At 49.8% G+C, this 19,647-nt stretch overlaps 1 protein-coding gene and 2 non-coding genes across 3 annotated transcripts; 1 reads left to right on the top strand and 2 right to left on the bottom strand.

The window, feature by feature from the left end:
- Nucleotides 1-214: 214 nt before the first annotated feature.
- Nucleotides 215-571, top strand: LOC103654030 (protein FAM32A-like). Its single transcript, XM_035967390.1, has one exon. The coding sequence runs from the start codon at nucleotides 215-217 to the stop codon at nucleotides 569-571; it is 357 nt and encodes a 118-aa protein (XP_035823283.1).
- Nucleotides 572-6,247: 5,676 nt separating this feature from the next.
- Nucleotides 6,248-6,324, bottom strand: LOC111591401 (small nucleolar RNA R160). The gene has a single exon (XR_004858035.1). It is a non-coding gene; the product is annotated as a small nucleolar RNA R160 (small nucleolar RNA).
- Nucleotides 6,325-6,390: 66 nt separating this feature from the next.
- On the bottom strand, nucleotides 6,391-6,469 carry LOC111591384 (small nucleolar RNA R160). The gene has a single exon (XR_004858019.1). It is a non-coding gene; the product is annotated as a small nucleolar RNA R160 (small nucleolar RNA).
- Between the last annotated feature and the right edge of the window lie 13,178 nt (nucleotides 6,470-19,647).

The raw sequence follows: 19,647 nt of genomic DNA, 5'->3' as shown, positions 1-19,647 counted from the left end.
CCGCGTGGAACAGGAGCTCGGACACGGACACCGCGTGGAACAGGAGCTCGGACACGGACTCTGGACGCTTCAATCCCGTGTGACTAGGTAATATATATTTATCGTGCAATCACTTGGGTTCACAGTCTCTCTACGATACAACGTCCGCAGTTCCGACTCTCGTGCTCAACGGCAGTCTCTCTACAACTTTACTCGATTTCTTTGTTACAGCAAGATGTTGGGATACCAAAACGTCGTTGGGGGACGGCTGAAGCTGAAGGGTAAAGCGCTAGACGTGAAAGATGGTGGAGTAAAGAAAAAGAAGAAGAAGTACCAGCGTGAGGAGTCGTCTCAGACTGAATCTGATAAGAATACTGAATCTGATAAGAATGTAGATGAAGGGAACGCACATCCTGACTATGAACATCTCACACCAGCAGAGCGCCGCTACATGGAACAGAAGCAGAAGATCGACATGCAGAAGATGGCCAAAGTCGCAAACAAGTCGTACAAGGACCGCATGCAGGACTTCAACCAGTACTTGGCTAACCTGAGCGAGCACTATGACATCCCCAAAGTTGGTCCTGGCTAACCTGGCTGTGTTACGCACAAACAATTATATGCTGTGTGGGTCTATCTACTTTTCTGTTAGCATATTATGTATCGTTTTACATATATTGTAAAACGACTTGTTGCCACCAGTAGATAATTTTTATTGTCAAAAGCTTGTTCCATGTATTCTGATCACGTGTTTAAGCCTTTTTTGTTGCCCCTTTAAGTTGCATTCATTTTATTCAAAATGTGATCCGCTTTTGATATTTCTAGGGAACTTATTTTCTTTCAATACAGTGGCAGAGCTTAACAACAGATTATGCCCAAATTTTTGAAAGTCAACATGGCCTTCAATTTAGGACGTGGGAAATAAGGGTGGGATCATTTGATTCCATGTTTGGATAATTGAATTGAAGATAGGGATAGATAAATAAAGACTACATCCATCTCATGCCCCCTCCTTTTGTCTCAACCCATTTTTATTTCCCTATCCAATCCCCATCCAAACGTTCACATACAAATTATCCACTAGGCTAGAGTACTTAAAAAGTAGAAAGTACAACTTCTGATGCAACAAGAAGTTGGCTGAATCGAGGCCCACCTGAAGCATTTAGAACCAAATTGAATTGATTGATGTATGATGCAAAGAACTATTATTGAGTTTGTATATATTATTTTTATTTTCTCTGAATCGGAACAAGCGCTCATGGACTTGAGAACCAGTTAAAAATCCTTGCCCACCTAGCCTAACTTGGCTAAACTGTCGAGCCGACTTCGCTAATTGGGCGTGATAAGCAGCAATACATCATAATTTGGCGATGTCAGTGCTGATGTCCTCATGCAGAACAAGCAACAAATCGACACAAAATCCTTTCGTCGCCTGGCATTATCTCCTATGGAATGGCCCGTGCCTCTCTTTCGAGCAAGTGCATAGAGAAACACAGTACTAATAACATGTTAAAGCATAAATATAAATAGAATATTAGAAAAGAACTAGTGTTTTTTATTAATCTAGAGACGTAACACATACACAAGGTAAATCGATGTAGTAAAACGATGCCTTGTCATGACAACCATTCACACTCTTTATGCCAAAGCGTATGCCAAGTTCGTGGTCATGTATGACAGTTACTAATGCCTACTCTAATCTTGATGAGATCACTCCTTAAAAGATATCTATTCGAAGAGGTATTCTAAAAGAAATGTCTATTTCAAAAACAGTGACGTCAGTGTTCTCTATTGGAGCTTCTTCCTCTAGATACATATTCGTGATAAAAAAAATTCTCCTACCTCCCATGATCTCCTTTACCAAACTGGCAAGGGGCTCTTCTTCCTGATCAAATCATAAGGAGTTGGGTTGATCAAAGTTGAAAAGTGGTGAGCAGGTAAAAGTGGAATAATAAAGAGAGGTGAAGGTATCGTGGTGATGAAGATTTCACTACGACCATGCACTCCCAGTTGCTTGAGATCACTTGGCAGTCGATCACTAGTAGCTTGGCATCTCTTCTTAAACACTAAAACTCAGTTCAAGCATAATTAATAAAAAAAATCGTGAACCTTTAGGATAGGCGCCTTTTTTTAATGATGGCCACAATTTAAGTGTGGTCTCAATAAAGATGATCTAGAATGTGTACAAGAAGCAATCATAGAACTTTTAAGACCATGGATGGGTGTATTGTTGGTCACTCGTTTTGATTCTTGAAAGACATCAAAGCGAGACAACAATTAAAAACAAGGGACCTTCTCCCCTTCAATTTATCTTCAGCTTTGAACATAAATTGTTGAGAAGGTTATTGAGATTGAAATCATAATGAAATAAAGAACACATAAATACACAAAAGAAATCTTCATAGCTGTGCTCTTTGTATTATCTTCTTATTGTAAATGAATACAATTATATCTTCATAAGTATAGACAACAACCAGCAAGGTAAACTTAGCTTCGTAGGTGGAGCTAGGCGGCATGCCGTGAAATCATGTTCGGTCTGTGCATGAGCACTGTTCACCTATTTATATGGACAACTCAATATACAACTCAATGTAAAATTACTATCATAGTCTCAAAACCTATACATACATCTATAAGAATTGTTGGGGACATAATTGTCATTTCTTCTGAAGCAGCAGCAAACATGTTGGTCTTCATTTTTGGACAAACATATGTTAATTACTCGTGAGACAAATTATGAAAAACTGTCAGTATTAATTAATTTTGAGGACCTTCGGCAGAGACATTTCCCCCAATATGTATCAACATCATACTAGCATACTTCAAAACATATATGACCTCCTTTTGCTTTGTGACAAAAAACTTCATTGCTATTAGTTAAGACATATTTTAAAGCTATAGCTTCAGGCAGAAAAGAAACTGAACATAACTGAGAGTCATTTTAGATAAGAAGATGTAGGTAAAGGAAGCAATCATAGAACTTTGAAGACCATGAATCACTACAGTAAAACAATGCACATCCGACGCCCACTTAACCTTCGACAGCTATCTACGAGACATAAGCTTATATCCGACGGTCTCTGCTGGCCCTCGGAAATAACGTCTTATGTTCGATGGCTGTCAGAGAAGCCGTCGGACAAAAGCTTACGTCCGACGGCCGAACTGATAGCCGTCGGACATAAGATATTTTAACGCGGGCCAGGCACCGCGCGTCGTTTCATTTCCGCATCTGGTCCTCTCTCTGCCGCGCTGCCGCCGTCGCCAGCTTAAGCCGCCGCCACCGCCCATGCCCACCGCCACCGCCCGTGCCCGTGCCCGCCGCCCAGGCGCCCACCACCGCCGGCGGTCACCGCCGCCGCCCCGGCACCTGTCCGGACGCCGGCTGCCCCGACTCATCCTCGGCCCCGCCCACGCCGACCACCGTCCCGCCATCAAACCGATAAGTGAGTATTTTTAATTTTGTCAATGTATATATTATTTTCTAGTTGTCTTTTTTCAGTATTAAATTTTTTGTATATTTAATATTGTTTAGCTTGTTATGTCCGACGGCCGGAATTTGATTATGTAATAAATTTAATTTGTTTTAGTTTACTTAGTGGTGTTTAGATAATTTAAACTTTTAATTTCCGAAGGTTTTTATTATGCCCTCGGAAATAAGGTTATTTTATATAATTTGGCACTCGTGACAATGTTATTTCGTATATATTATATGTTATTTCGTATATATTATTGTGGTAGTTTATTAGTTGAACTCGTGACATTGTTTTAGTTTACTTAGTGGTAGTTTATTAGTTGAACTACATAATTTACTTATTCTTTCCTGTAGATATAGGGGTGATTTACTTAAATAATCAAGTAAACGTAATCAAGTTATCTGGCGAGAAAGAAGAAAGGTACTTGGCGTCCATTGAATCGACGAAAGCAACTAGACCCTGATTTTGATTACGATTACAATTGACGAGTATGGATCATGATTTTATTGAATATTATATATATATATATTTCATTTGTTTCATTATTTTATTGTCGATTTGTGTACTAACTTGTTTTTGTTGAAATAGGATGTCAAAGAAAATGAGGTATATTGCTCGTAGTTTGCTTGGGACGAGGAGTAGCTCGAGGAGCAGCTCGAGGGGTGAGGATTCAATTTTTCAGGGCACATGTTCTACCATGAGCAGACGCAGAGCGCTGGCAGAACATTTGCCTCCACATGATGTAAGTTAGTTGTTAATTTACATTATTTGAGTTACTTAATATTGTATGATGTAAGTTACTTGTTTCATAGGATGCTGAAATCGAGGAACCAGTGGTAGATGATCATGCGAGAGATGATGATGAAGATGATGTGGGAGATGATGCTGGAGACGATGCTGGTGGGTATTCTGCAGGCATGGATTCTGGGGCTGGTGGTGATTCCGCGGCTGGGTCTGGAACTTCTCGAGTTAGAAGAACGAGGAAGCTACATTTTGTTGGACCACCTCCAGAGCTTCCACTCGAATCTCAGGTTTTGATAAAGCCTAGTGGAAAGTGAGTGACATATCTTTGCTTAATTGTTATTGAAATTATGTTTTCATTTCTACATTGTTTTCTATTTGTAGGACTTGGATCGACGACTCGTACACAGGCACAGGACACTACAGGCAGGTGAACATGGTCCTTGGTAATCTTGTTCGTCTGCACTGGCCTGGTCTTGTGACTTTGCCTAGTGGCGAGTCTGTCCCTGCCACCACTTGGGAGCATTATCGCTATGGTGTCTGTAGAATGTTTGGCAACACACAGGCACTAGTTTGAGATGCATTTTGGGTATGGATTGTTTATACTAATTTAGTTATCCCATATATGGTTGATTTTATGTTAACACTAATTTTTTGCAGAAACGGTACAAGTTGCCGGACGATGGATCATATGATATGAACGCTCGTTACGTGTTTGAGTATAACGCGAACGATGTCGTTGCAGATGCAATGTACTATGCACGAATTCAGGATATAAAGGCATGGTACAGAGCAAGTGCTGATGATCGACCGATGCCAAATACCAAGGCCGAGTGGTCATCAATTTACCTTACGGAGGAGCAATACCTTGAGGTAAACAAGTTGTTGCATCTCATATCGCACGAATCCATGTATTTGCTTTATTGAAAAAAATTCATGTAGGTTTCGGTGCCGTGGATGGCCACCCAATCAGAGGGTTATCGGGCCTTGTGCAGATGGTGGGCTTCCCCTGAGTTTCGTGCCATTTCCGAAAGGAACAGGGGAAACCGTGGACTGAGTCGTTCCACAACTACGGCGGCGATGGACATGTGCGCTTGGCTAAGACGACACATCACATTCTTAGGTGAACAACCTTTTCAACACGCAGAGTCCAGCCGGAGGAAGTGGCTATAACTCGAACCAACCAGGCGATGGATATGAGTGATAGTTCATCAAATGTGTTTAAATTGGAACTATTACTATTCATGTGAAAGACTATCCGTCGAACAATGTCAGTTTTGATTTTGGACCTATATGTTGATGTAAAACACTTGTTGCAACCATTTGGAACTATATGTCGTTATGTTAAATTTGTGAATGTGAATACTTATGTGAGTATATTTTTGATTGTGAATGTGTATATCTGCATGAAATCTGTTTTGTTTTTGTAAATGTCAGTTTTTTTTTTAAAAAAAACTAAATTTTGTGTAATTTCTAAAATTTGTTATGTCCGATGGCCTGGCGTCAGCCGTTGGACATAAGGGCTACTTATGTCCGACGGTTTATATTTAAGCCGTCGGACATAAGATACCGTTATGTCCGACGGCTGACGCCAGGCCGTCGGACATAACAGTTGTGGGTCCCACCAGTCGACCTGTTAAACGATTGACAGTCACTATCTCCGACGGGTGGTTGCGGCCGTCGGAGATAAGCTATGTCCGACGGCTGCCGTCGGACATAACACTATTTCCGACGCCTCATGTCCGACGGCTAGAGACCATCAGAGATAACCCAAAGCCGTCGGACATAAGCTACGTCCGACGGTTTACAACTTATGTCTGACGGCTTTGGCTGTCAGAAGTTGTTTCGTTTACTGTAGTGAATGTATGTATCAACATCAGATGATATCTTCAGATTACAAGACCTCTTCATGCTGTTTCTCAGCGCCTAAATACTACAGTTCAAACTCAAGCATAAGTGGTACCAGTATTCAAATGCCATAGTTAAAGAAAATAGAATACTGCTGCACTAGACAAACATCATTTGAATACCATAGGTACAAGGTACATAAATAAAGCAATCACATAACTTTGAAGACCATCTGTTAATTATCAACAACACAGTAAAAGATGGTATAGATTCCTCATTTACTTTGCAGTCGCTACATGTTGATTTAATTCACATGAAAGGGTGTGGGCCAAGAAAAGATTGAACATGAAGCAATCAGAGAACTTTGAAGACTATATTTGTTTTCTCCACATAAAAACATTCAGATGTTTCAGTCTCCTCATTTCGCTTCTAAAAATATTTTAGAACACGATTATACTCGATAGATACTGAGCGAGTAATAAATCGAAGAAAACAGAAGCAAGATCATGATGTGGGCAGAAAATATGACTGAGGACAATCACTGCTTCCACAGAGGTATAGAGCCCCAGCCTGGTCCATTACTCTTGCACCCACAGATAACTTTTCTCGCATGCATTTTCCCTGCGTCCAACCTCACAGAGCAGGGGGCTAATGGTGCCACTTAACCAAAACATAAGTCATCGATGCAACAAAAGCGTGTACTCATGTCTACGAAAATCAAGCCAAAGACTGTTGTTCTTGATTTTCAAAAAGTACTAGCAGGAAAGTGTAATACCCACATATTGGGAGGAATAGAATGTACAGGAATTGAGAAAATATAAAAGGTTTATTTGACTACTTATGCTAATTTTCTCATTTTTGCATCAATTATGTTAAATAAAGAAAATAGTGCATCATATTGGAATTTAATTGTTTGTGCATTTAATAATAATAATAATATTATGGAAAAAATGAAAGTACAATTAAGATTGGAATTTTGGAAATTCAAGTCAGGAATTTAAATTTGAATTGAAGTTTTCAATTTGGAAAAAGAAAACGGGAATGAAGAGAAACACCACGCTCATGGGCTAAATTCTCGTTCTCGACCCACTTAGTGCTCAAACCACCAGCCCACACTACCCACCTGCGCCGACCAACCGGGCCCATGTGCCAGTGTCACCTGGGCGGGCTCTATATCGTTTGCTCACTGCCACATGGGTCCCACGGGTCGGGCCACCATCCACCTCTGGTCGCAGCTGATGCCGAAACCACCGGGCGAAGCCGCCGCTGCCGCTTGGGTTGTTACGCGCGCCTGGCACTGGGTGGCAGTCCACGCCTGTATATATGAGACCCAAGCCGTGATTCATCTCGGCCGATGATCAGCAGGTGTGCGGACGAAAGTAAGGCAAGCTTGTGGATCGTTGGATCGGAATCCTGCTCTCGCGTGTTCGTACCAGTTCGCGGTGTGATCTGGGCCGTTGAGGGTGGATCGGTCGGATCCGTGTGGATCGCGCGTACTTCACCATGTACTTTTTACATAAGGGACCCCGGAAAATATGATAACTAACCCGCCGTCCATCCAGGTTAGGGAGTATCTGAGTTTAAACCCTTAGATTTACAAATTTAACTCGGAGCTTTCTGGTAATTATGTGCGCAACCCAGAAACAGATAAGCTGATGGCAATAATGTAGAAAATGAATTTTTGTATAAAAAAATAATTTCAATAACTTGATAAATTCATAAGTAATATATTTTAATTCCTTTTTAATCCATTCTAGTTGTAATAATTTTGTATTAATATTGTTTATCAACTGGTAACTCTGTTTATCCATGAAACATGGACTAAAATTATTCATTTGCCTCAATCTGTATCACCCACTTAATAACTTCATAAAATCATAACTCGACAATCGTAACACCGAATTCAGTGATTCTTGTTCCTACGATCTCGTTACGATGCGTAGAATATTATTATGCAGTATGATCTCATGTTTGGTGTGATGTTAATTTCTCCTGTACCATGTTTGTTCATATTGTTGCGAGTAGACGAGCAAGCCACTGAGAACCCTGGTGTTCAACAGGTGGATAATTCTAAGGAGGAGCTCGTTGAAGGCAAGTTGTGCCCTTGACCACTTTTATTTACCCAATAATGTTCTCTATAATCACTATGGCATGATTAGGCTTAATTTTGATGGGACTCAATAGGTCACCCTAGGCTTAACCACTATGGCCTTGATCAGCACTGAACTTTTTGGGTAGTCTTGCTATTGCTATATATGGTTTTGGATGTTGAGATAAATTTGACACATGATCATTCTTTATTATTACTGATGATTATTTATTGTTCATGATAAGATTTTTGTGTTAATTGGAACATGGAGAACCACCCGGGGAAACAGTGCTACCACAAGGGTGGAATGGGACACCCTTGGCCAAGTAATTAGGAAAGCTTGGGAGAGATTACCTTACCTGAAAGGGGCAAGTGAAAGGGAAATAGGGTTAACCTTTTCCTACAATTAATTTTGGTGGTTGAATGTCCAACACAAACATATGGACTAACTAGTTTGCTCTAGAACTCATGTATTACAGGTGCATAATTAAGGTTCAACACAAACCAATAAAAGATTCAAGTTAGGGACTAAAATTGAACCGGAGAAAAGAACCTAAGTGTGCTGTGGACTGGCGCACCGGACTGTCCGGTGTGCCACCGGACAGTGTCTGGTGCACCATGCCTGTACAATTCCGAAGCAGCCACTCTCGGGAAAACACAGGCCCGCTCCGCTATAATTCACCGGACTGTCCGGTGTGCTAGCGGAGCAACGGCTAACTCGCGCAACGGTCGACTCTGACAGGAGCTACAGTGAGCAACAGTGCCGCGCAGAAGTCAGAGCTGCGAAGTCAGAGGGCACCGGACTGTCCGGTGCCGCAAGAGGACAAAGTTCCAACGGTCGCCCGAGCTCCGAACCCTAACGGTTGGGTGACGTGGCGGCGCACCGGATAGCACACGGTACCTGTCCGGTGGCGCACCGGACTGTCCAGTGCGCCCATCGTCAGCAGCTTCCCCAACGGCTACCTTTGTGGTTGGGGGCTATAAATACCCCCCAACCACCACAACTTCAAGCATCCAAGTTTTCTGAAGATCACATTAAATACAAGAGCTCTAGCATTCACTCCAAGACACAATACAAAAGATCAAATCCTCTCCGAGTCCCAAATTCACTCCAAACACTTAGTGGCTTGTGAGAGAGAGATTTTTGTGTTCATTTGAGTTCTTGTCACTTGGATTGCCTTTCTTCTTTTCACATTCTTATTCTCAAGTGCTTTGTAAGCAAGGCAAGAGACACCAAGTGTGTGGTGGTCCTTGCCGGGTCTTAGTGACCCGTGAGATTAAGGAAGAAGGGTCACTCGGTCTAACTGACCGTTTGAGAGAGGGAAAGGGTTGGAATAGACCCGGTCTTTGTGACCTCCTCAACGGGGGACTAGGTTATTTGGAACCGAACCTCGGTAAAACAAATCACCGTGTTCACTCGCCTTATTTCTTGGTTGATTTGCTTTCCCTCTCTTTCCGACTTGAATTTAACTCTAACGCTAACCCCCGACCTTAGTGCGTGTTTAAAGTTGTAAATTTCAGGTTTCGCCTATTCACCCCCCTCTAGGCGACTTTCAATTGGTATCAAAGCCCGGTGCTTCATTAGAGTCTAACAACTCAAAGTGATGTTGGGAGATCACGCCAAGAGGGAAATTATGATCGGCGACAAGTCCGCAAGCTCGGGGAGGACTCTCCCACGAGAGTCCGACAACAAACACAAGGAGGAATCCTCTTCCTCCATCAAGTCGCATCGGAAAGGTGACAAGAAGAAGAAGATGAAAAAGGTGGTCTACTACGAGACCGACTCTTCGTCACCCTCCACATCAAGCTCTGAGTCATCCGTCGCTTCAAAGCGCCATGAGCGCAAGAAGTATAGTAAGGTGCCTCTTCGCTATCCCCGTATTTCAAAGCGCGCTCCATTACTGAAAGAGAAATGTGCCCTTGGGCCATTTCTAGTATATTTTGGTGATTAAGTGCCCAACACATATTGAGTGAGTAATTATATGCCAAATGACCGATGAAGTGCAAATCGACAAGAAGGTATGATTCTAGACTTAGTACATTGGTTTTTGTGTACTAATATATTTGTCTAAGTGCTAGAATCAGGAAAAGAAAAGGATTGGAAAAGAGTTGGCTGTGTACAGCCAACTGCTGCTCAGTCTGGGTGCACCGGACAGTCCGGTGCGCCAGGCTAGGCTCTGGCGAACTGGCCACTCTCGGAAATTCGTTGGCGGCGTACGGCTATAATTCACCGGACTGTCCGGTGGTACACCGGACTGTCCGGTGAGCCAATGGTCGCCAAATACGCGGGCGATGCGTGGCCCGCTCCAACGGTCGGCAGGGGGCACCGGACTGTCCGGTGTGCACCGGACAATGTCCGGTGCGCCAACGGCTACAATTCTGCAACAATCGGCTGTGCTATTTTAGGAAGGAGATCCGCACCGGACCATGAACAGTGGATCCGGTGGTGCACCGGACTGTCCGGTGCGCCACCCGACAGAAGGCAAGAATTGCCTTCCCAGATTGCCTCCAACGGCTCCTAGCTGCCTTGGGGCTATAAAAGAGGCCCCTAGGCGCATGGAGGAGACACCCAAGCATTCCTTGATCATTCCTAAGCACCAAGACATTGTTCTCGCGCATTCGATTCTTTGAGATAGTGACTTGAGCTCCATTTGAGTAGAGAACTCCTTGAGTTGTGTTGTGAGCTCAAGTTGTGGCTTGTGTGCGTGATTGTGCTCGTGCTTTGAGTCTTGTGTGTGTTGCTCTTCCCAACCTTACTTCCGTGCTTCTTTGTGATCATCGGTTGTAAGGGTGAGAGGCTCCATGTTGTGGAGATTCCTCGCAAACGGGAAAGAGTATAAGAAAGAAAAACACCGTGGTATTCAAGTCGATCATTGGATCACTTGAGAGGGGTTGAGTGCAACCCTCGTCCATTGGGACGCCACAACGTGGAGTAGGCAAGTGTTGTACTTGGCCGAACCACGGTATAAATCACCGTGTCTCTTGTGCTTGTTTTCCTTGTGACCATTGTGTTCCACAAGAGCTTGGTCCTTAGCCACTTGATTTCATTGTGCTAACACTTAACCAAGTTTTGTGGCTACAAGTTTTAGATTTTAACGGATCACCTATTCACCCCCTCTAGGTTCTCTCAATTGGTATCAGAGCAGTTCTCTTCACGCAAGGGACTAATCGCCCGAAGAGATGGATCCTAAGGGAAAGGGGATGGTGATCAACGACAAGACAAAGGAGTCCATCGTCAACGAGCCAAGAGATGATAAGCCTTCGGACTCTGGCTCGAGTCATAAGAAAAGAGACAGGAAGAAGAAGAGGCGCATCAAGAAGATCGTCTACTACGACAGCGACGAGTCCTCTTCTTCCCCAAGAGACGACGACGACGAGAAAAAGAAACCGGTTAATTCAAACTTTTCTTTTGATTATTCTCGTATTCCGGTTAACTCCAATGCTCATTTACTTTCAATTCCACTTGGGAAACCTCCGCACTTTGATGGAGAAGACTACTCATTTTGGAGTCACAAAATGTGTAGTCACCTATTCTCTCTCCATCCAAGTATTTGGGAGATTGTTGAAAACAGAATGCTTTTTGATAGTACTGACAACCCCGTTTTCATCAATGAGCAAATCCATAAAAATGCACAAGCTACCACTGTTTTGCTAGCATCCTTGTGCAGGGACGAGTACCACAAGGTGAGCGGCTTGGATAACGCCAAGCAAATTTGGGACCCTCAAGATTTCTCATGAGGGGAACGATGCCACCATGATCACCAAGATGGAGTTAGTGGAAGGCGAACTGGGAAGGTTCGCAATGATCAGGGGATAGGAGCCAATGCAAACGTACAACAGGCTCAAGACCCTGGTCAACAAAATCAGGAGCTACGGAAGCACTAGATGGACGGACCACGACGTCGTCCGACTTATGCTCAGGTCCTTCACTGTTCTTGATCCTCATCTTGTGAACTCAATCCGTGAGAATCCTAGGTACACAAAGATGACGCCCGAGGAAATACTCGGAAAGTTTGTAAGCGGGCGTATGATGATCAAGGAAGCAAGATACGTTAATGAGGCATTAAATGGCCCAATGCCCATCTATGAGCCTCAAACCGTTGCTCTCAAAGCAACAAGCAACAGGGAGGCGCTACCTAACAAGGTAGCACAAGTTGAGGCGGCCGGGCTAAACGAAGATGAGATGGCCCTAATCATAAAGCGCTTCAAGACCGCATTGAAAGGACGCAAGGAGTACTCAAAAAAGAACAAGGCAAAGAGAAAGCGCTCATGCTTCAAGTGCGGTAAGACTGGTCATTTTATAGCAAATTGTCCCGATAACTCTAGTGACCAGGAACAAGGAAAGGGCGGGAAGAAAGAGAAGCAAAAGAGCTATAGGAAGGCAAAGGGCGAGGCACACATCGGAAAGGAATGGGACTCGGACTGCTCATCTTCTGATTCCGACGATGAAGGACTCGCTGCCTCAGCCTTCAACAAGTCCTTTCTCTTCCCCAACGAATGCCACACCTGCCTCATGGCCAAGGAAAAGAAGGTGAGTGTTCGAGGTTTCCCCAAGTACTCTACTTCTAGTGATGAGGACTCTAGTGATGATGAAGTAGATTACACTAGCTTGTTCAAAGGATTAGATAGAGCTAAAGTAGAAAAGATTAATGAGTTGATTGATGCCTTGCATGAAAAAGATAGACTGCTAGAGAGACAAGAGGACATTTTATATGAGGAACATGACAAATTTATTAGTGTTTGTCGGGGACCATAATTAGGGGTACCCCCAAGACTCCTAATCTCAGCTGGTAACCCCCATCAGCACAAAGCTGCAAAGGCCTGATGGGTGCGATTAAGTCAAGGCTCGGTCCACTCAAGGGACATGATCTCGCCTCGCCCGAGCCCAGCCTCGGGCAAGGGCAGCCGACCCCGGAGGATTTACGTCTCGCCCGAGGACCCCCTCCAGCAACGGACACACTTTCGGTTCGCCCGAGGCCCAGTCTTCACCAAGAAGCAACCTTGACCAAGTCGCCACGCCGACCGACCGTATCGCAGGAGCATTTAATGCAAAGGTGGCTTGACACCTTATCCTGACGCGCGCCCTTCAGTCGACAGAGCCGAAGTGACCGCAGTCACTTCGCCGCTCCACTGACCGGCCTGACAAGAGGACAGCGCCGCCTGCGCCGCTCCGACTGCTGTGCCACTCGACAGAGTGAGGCTGACAGCAGCCAAGTCCGGCCTCGGGCGCCATAGGAAACTCCGCATCACCCGACCCTAGGGCTCGAACTCGGGCTCAGCCCCAGAAGACGACGAACTCCGCATCGCCCGACCCTAGGGCTCGGACTCGGGCTCAGCCCCGGAAGACGACGAACTCCGCATCGCCCGACCCCAGGGATCGGACTCGGGCTCAGCCCCGGAAGACGACAAACTCCGCATCGCCCGACCCCAGGGCTCGGACTTAGGCTCGGCCCCGGAAGACGACGAACTCCGCCTCGCCCGACCCTAGGGCTCGGACTCGTGCTCGGCCCCGAAAGACGACGAACTTCGCCTCGCCCGACCCCAGGGCTCGAACTCAGCCCTAGCCTCAGCCGACGGTCTCCGCCTCGCCCGACCCAGGGGCTCGGACTCGACCTCGGCCTCGGAAGACAGACTCGACCTCGACCTCGGAGGAGCCTCCACCTCGCCCAACCTAGGGCTCGGACCGACCACGTCACAGGAGGCGCCATCATTACCCTACCCCAAGCTAACTCAGGCTACGGAACAAGACCGGCGTCCCATCTGGCTCGCCCCGGTAAACAAGTAATGATGGCGCCCCGCATGCTCCATGACGACGGCGGCTCTCAGCCCCCTTACGGAAGCAAGGAGACGTCAGTAAGGACTCGACAGCCCCGACAGTTGTCCTTCCGCCAGGCTCCAGCGCTCCTCCGACGGCCACGACACCACACGGACTGGGTGCCAAAACCTCTCCGGCTGCCACGACGGCATGTACTTAAGGCACTAGCTCTTCTCTGCTAGACACGTTAGCACACTGCTACATCTCCCATTGTACACCTGGACCCTCTCCTTACGCCTATAAAAGGAAGGTCCAGGGCCCTCCTATAGAGGGTTGGCCGCACGGGGAAGGACGGGACGACGCTCGCGTAAGCCTCTCGCTCCCTCCCGCGTGGACGCTTGTAACCCCCTACTGCAAGCGCACCCGACCTGGGCGCGGGACAAACACGAAGGCCGTGGGTTTCCCCTTTCACGCCTGTCTCCCCCTTTGCGCTCCGTCTCGCACCGACCCATCTAGGCTGGGGCACGTGGCGACAATTTACTCGTCGGTCCAGGGACCCCTGGGGTCGAAACGCCGACAGTTGGCACGCCAGGTAGGGGCCTGCTGCGTGTTGACGAACAACTTCCCGTCAAGCTCCAGATGGGTAGTCTCCAACAACCTTTCTAGCCCGGGACGGTGCTCCGTTTCGGGAGTCTTGAGTTCATGTCCCTCGACGACAGCTACGACATGATACTCCTTCCCCCGCCGCGTGACAGCGACAATGGCGGCCGACAACCCGCCCACCGGCGGCGGAATCGACGACGTCTTCCCCACGTGGCGGCGGAATCGACGACGTCTTCCCCACGTGGCGGAAGAACAACATTCGGGTTTGTCCCGTCGCCTCCCCCGCCAACGGAGGAGGAGGTAGGGCAACCAAGGCAAAGCAGAAGGCGGCACCTTGTCGGCTGTCGAGCGAGTCGACGGCGCCGGCGCCCCAACGGGGGACACGTCGGGCATCGACTTCGCGTCTGAGACGAAGACGAGCGCCGTCTCCCCGCAACACGCCAACTCCAAGCAGACGAACGACGCCAGCACACTCGCAAGGGACTTGCTGGTCGTCACCCTCGTACCTAAGACGACGGTGCAGTCTGCCCCTGACGTGACTTCGTCACCGCCCGTCGACCAAGAGGTACCGACCGATTCCCATCTCGTGCCTTTTGGATTCAGCCTCGACCCACCAAGCGACTTCGCTTCGGTGGACGCTTTCATAGAGGCGAGTCCAAACCCCCTAGGGTATCGTATGCGGTCACCCTGGGACCGGCTGACAGCCGTCTCGACCTACGGGCCCTCGGGTTCCAAGGAAGATGACGAGCCTGACTTTTGTTGGGATTTCTCCGAACTTGGCGACCCCGGTGCCATGCGGGACTTCATGACCGCATGCGACTACTGCCTTTCCGACTGTTCCGACGGTAGCCGCAGCCTCGGTGACGAGGACTGCGGCCCAAGTCGTGAATGTTTCCACGTCGATCTAGGGGGTCCCGGCGAAGGCAACCATCTTGGTATACCGGAGAATGGTGATCCCCCTAGGCCTGCGCCTCGTGTTGACATCCTACGGGAGCTAGCTGTGGTCCCAGTCCCTGCGGGGGGTCAGGACTCACAGCTTGAGCAAATCCGCGAGATGCAGGCCAGGCTCGATGAGGGAGCAGGAACACTTGAGCCGTTCCGCCGGGACATCGGGCAGGAATGGGCAGGCCAACCTCCGGCCGGAGAAGCGCGTCATCTACCCTAGGGCATCCAGCACCGCATCGCCGACGATGTCAGGGCAAGGCCGCCACCAGCCTCCAGTGGGGTCGGCCAGAACCTAGCTACAGCGGCAATACTTCTTCGCGCGATGCCGGGGCCATCAACCACCGAGGGGCGACGTATCCAGGGAGAGCTCAAGAATCTCTTGGAGGATGCCGCGGTCCGACGGGCCGAAAGCTCTGCCTCCCGAAGGCAGGGGTACCCCTCGGAACATCGCGCCGCGACTTCCCAATTCATGCGGGAAGCCTCGGTCCACACCGGGCGCACGGGCAACACAGCGCCTGCGGCCCCGGGTCGCCTCGGCAACGAACACCCTCACCGCAACCGTCGAACCCACCTCGATGAGAGGGTGCGCCGAGGCTACCACCCCAGGCGTGGGGGACGGTACGACAGCGGGGAGGATCAGAGTCCCTCGCCCGAACCACCCGGTTCGCAGGCTTTCAGCCGGGCCATACGGCGGGCGCTGTTCCCGACCCAGTTCTGAACCCCGACTACTATCACAAAGTACTCGGGGGAGACGAGGCCGAAACTGTGGCTCGCGGACTACCGGCTGGCCTGCCACCTGGGTGGAACGGACGATGACAACCGCATCATCCGCAACCTCCCCTTGTTCCTCTCCGATACCGCTCGAGCCTGGCTAGAGCATTTGCCTCCGGGGCAGATCTTCAACTGGGACGACCTGGTCCAAGCCTTCGCCGGCAACTTCCAGGGCACGTACGTGCGCCTTGGGAACTCCTGGGATCTCCGAAGCTGCCGCTAGCAGCCGGGAGAGTCTCTTCGGGACTACATCCGGCGATTCTCGAAGCAGCGCACCGAGCTGCCCAACGTCACCGACTCGGATGTCATCGGCGCGTTCCTCGCCGGCACCACCTGCCGCGACCTGGTGAGCAAGCTGGGTCGCAAGACCCCCACCAAGGCGAGCGAGCTGATGGACATCGCCACCAAGTTCGCCTCCGGCCAGGAGGCGGTTGAGGCCATCTTCCGGAAGGATAAGCAGCCCTAGGGCCGCCAGCCGGAGGATGGCCCCGAGGCGTCCACTCAGCGCGGCACCAAGAAGAAAGGCAAGAAGAAGTCGCAAGCGAAACGCGACGCCGCCGACGCGGACCTTGTCGCCGCCGCCGAGTACAAGAACCCTCGGAAACCTCCCGGAGGTGCCAACCTCTTCGACAAAATGCTCAAGGAGTCGTGCCCCTATCATCAGGGCCCGTCAAGCACACCCTTGAGGAGTGCGCCATGCTTCGGCGCCACTTTCACAAGGCCGGGCCACCTGCGGAAGGTGGCAGGGCCCGCGACGACGATAAGAAGGAGGATCACAAGGCAGGAGAGTTCCCCGAGGTCCACGACTGCTTCATGATCTACGGTGGGCAAGTGGCGAACGCCTCGGCTCGGCACCGCAAGCAAGAGCGTCGGGAGGTCTGCTCGGTAAAGGTGGCGGCGCCAGTCTACCTAGACTGGTCCGACAAGCCCATCACCTTCGACCAGGGCGACCATCCCGACCGCGTGCTGAGCCCGGGGAAATACCCGCTCGTTGTCAACCCCATCATCGGCAACGTCAGGCTCACCAAGGTCCTCATGGACGGAGGCAGCAGCCTCAACATCATCTACGCCGAGACCCTCGGGCTCCTGCGGATCGATCTGTCCTTGGTCCGGGCAGGCGCTGCGCCTTTTCACGGGATCATCCCCGGGAAGCGCGTCCAACCCCTCGGACAACTCGATCTACCTGTCTGCTTTGGGACACCCTCCAACTTCCGAAGGGAGACCCTCACGTTCGAGGTGGTCGGGTTTCGAGGAACCTACCACGCAATGCTGGGGAGGCCATGCTACGCCAAGTTCATGGTCGTCCCCAACTACACCTACCTCAAGCTCAAGATGTCGGGCCCCAACGGGGTCATCACCGTCGGCCCCACGTACCGACACGCGTACGAATGCGACGTGGAGTGCGTGGAGTACGCCGAGGCCCTCGCCGAATCCGAGGCCCTCGTCGCCGACCTGGAGAGCCTCTCTAAGGAGGCGCCAGACGTGAAGCGCCACGCCGGCAACTTCGAGCCAGCGGAGACGGTTAAGTCCGTCCCTCTCGACCCCAGCAATGATGCCTCCAAGCAGATCCGGATCGGCTCCGAGCTCGACCCCAAGTAGGAAGCAGTGCTCGTCGACTTTCTCCGCGCAAACGCCGACGTTTTCGCGTGGAGTCCCTCGGACTTGCCCGGCATACCGAGGGATGTCGCCGAGCACTCGCTGGATATCCGAGCTAGGGCCCGACCCGTGAAGCAGCCTCTGCGCCGATTCGACGAGGAAAAGCGCAGAGCCATAGGCGAGGAAATCCACAAGCTGATGGCGGCAGGGTTCATCAAAGAGGTATTCCATCCCGAATGGCTTGCCAACCCTGTGCTTGTGAGAAAGAAAAGAGGGAAATGGTGGATGTGTGTAGACTACACTGGTCTAAACAAAGCATGTCCAAAAGTTCCCTACCCTCTGCCTCGCATCGATCAAATCGTGGATTCCACTGCTGGGTGCGAAACCCTGTCTTTCCTCGATGCCTACTCAGGGTATCACCAAATCAGGATGAAAGAGTCCGACTAGCTCGCGACTTCTTTCATCACACCTTTCGGCATGTACTGCTATGTTACCATGCCGTTTGGTTTGAGGAATGCGGGTGCGACATACCAAAGGTGCATGAACCACGTGTTCGGCGAACACATTGGTCGAACGGTCGAGGCTTACGTCGATGACATCGTAGTCAAGACGAGGAAAGCCTCCGACCTCCTTTCTGACCTTGAAACGACATTCTGATGTCTCAAGGCGAAAGGCGTAAAGCTCAATCCTGAGAAGTGTGTCTTCGGGGTCCCCCGAGGCATGCTCTTGGGGTTCATCGTCTCTGAGCGGGGCATCGAGGCCAACCCGGAGAAAATCGCGGCCATCACCAACATGGGGCCCATCAAGGACTTGAAAGGCGTACAGAGGGTCACGGGATGCCTTGCGGCTTTGAGCCGTTTCATCTCACGCCTCGGCGAAAGAGGCCTGCCTCTGTACCGTCGCTTAAGGAAGGCCGAGTGCTTCACTTGGACCCCTGAGGCCGAGGAAGCCCTCGGGAACCTGAAGGCGCTCCTCACGAACGCGCCCATCTTGGTGCCCCCCGCGGCCGGAGAAGCCCTCTTGATCTACGTCGCCGCTACCACTCAGGTGGTTAGCGCCGCGATCGTGGTTGAGAGACGAGAAGAGGGGCATGCATTGCCCGTCCAGAGGCCAGTCTACTTCATCAGTGAGGTACTGTCCGAGACCAAGATCCGCTACCCACAAAATTCAGAAGCTGCTGTACGCGGTGATCCTGACGCGGCGGAAGTTGCGACACTACTTCGAGTCTCATCCGGTAACTGTGGTGTCATCCTTCCCCCTGGGGGAGATCATCCAGTGCCGAGAGGCCTCAGGTAGGATTGCAAAGTGGGCGGTGGAAATCATGGGCGAGACAATCTCGTTCGCCCCTTGGAAGGCCATCAAGTCCCAAGTCTTGGCGGACTTTGTGGCTGAATGGGTCGACACCCAGCTCCCAACAGCTCTGATCCAACCGGAACTCTGGACCATGTTTTTCGACGGGTCGCTGATGAAGACAGGGGCAGGCGCGGGCCTGCTCTTCATCTCACCCCTCGGGAAGCACCTACGCTACGTGCTACGCCTCCACTTCCCGGCGTCCAACAATGTGGCTGAGTACGAGGCTCTGGTCAACGGGTTGCGCATCGCCATCGAGCTAGGGCTCCGACGCCTCGACGCTCGCGGTGACTCGCAGCTCGTCATTGACCAAGTCATGAAGAACTCCCACTGCCGCGACCCAAAGATGGAAGCCTACTGCGATGAGATTCGGCGCCTGGAGGACAAGTTCTACGGGCTCGAGCTCAACCACATCGCCCGACGCTACAACGAGACTGCGGACGAGCTGGCTAAGATAGCCTCGGGGCGAACAACGGTTCCCCCGGACGTCTTCTCCC

The sequence above is a fragment of the Zea mays genome, chromosome 4, assembly GCF_902167145.1.
Source record: "Zea mays cultivar B73 chromosome 4, Zm-B73-REFERENCE-NAM-5.0, whole genome shotgun sequence".
Taxonomy (NCBI): Eukaryota; Viridiplantae; Streptophyta; class Magnoliopsida; order Poales; family Poaceae; genus Zea; species Zea mays.
This window is presented reverse-complemented; position numbering and strand designations above follow the sequence as displayed.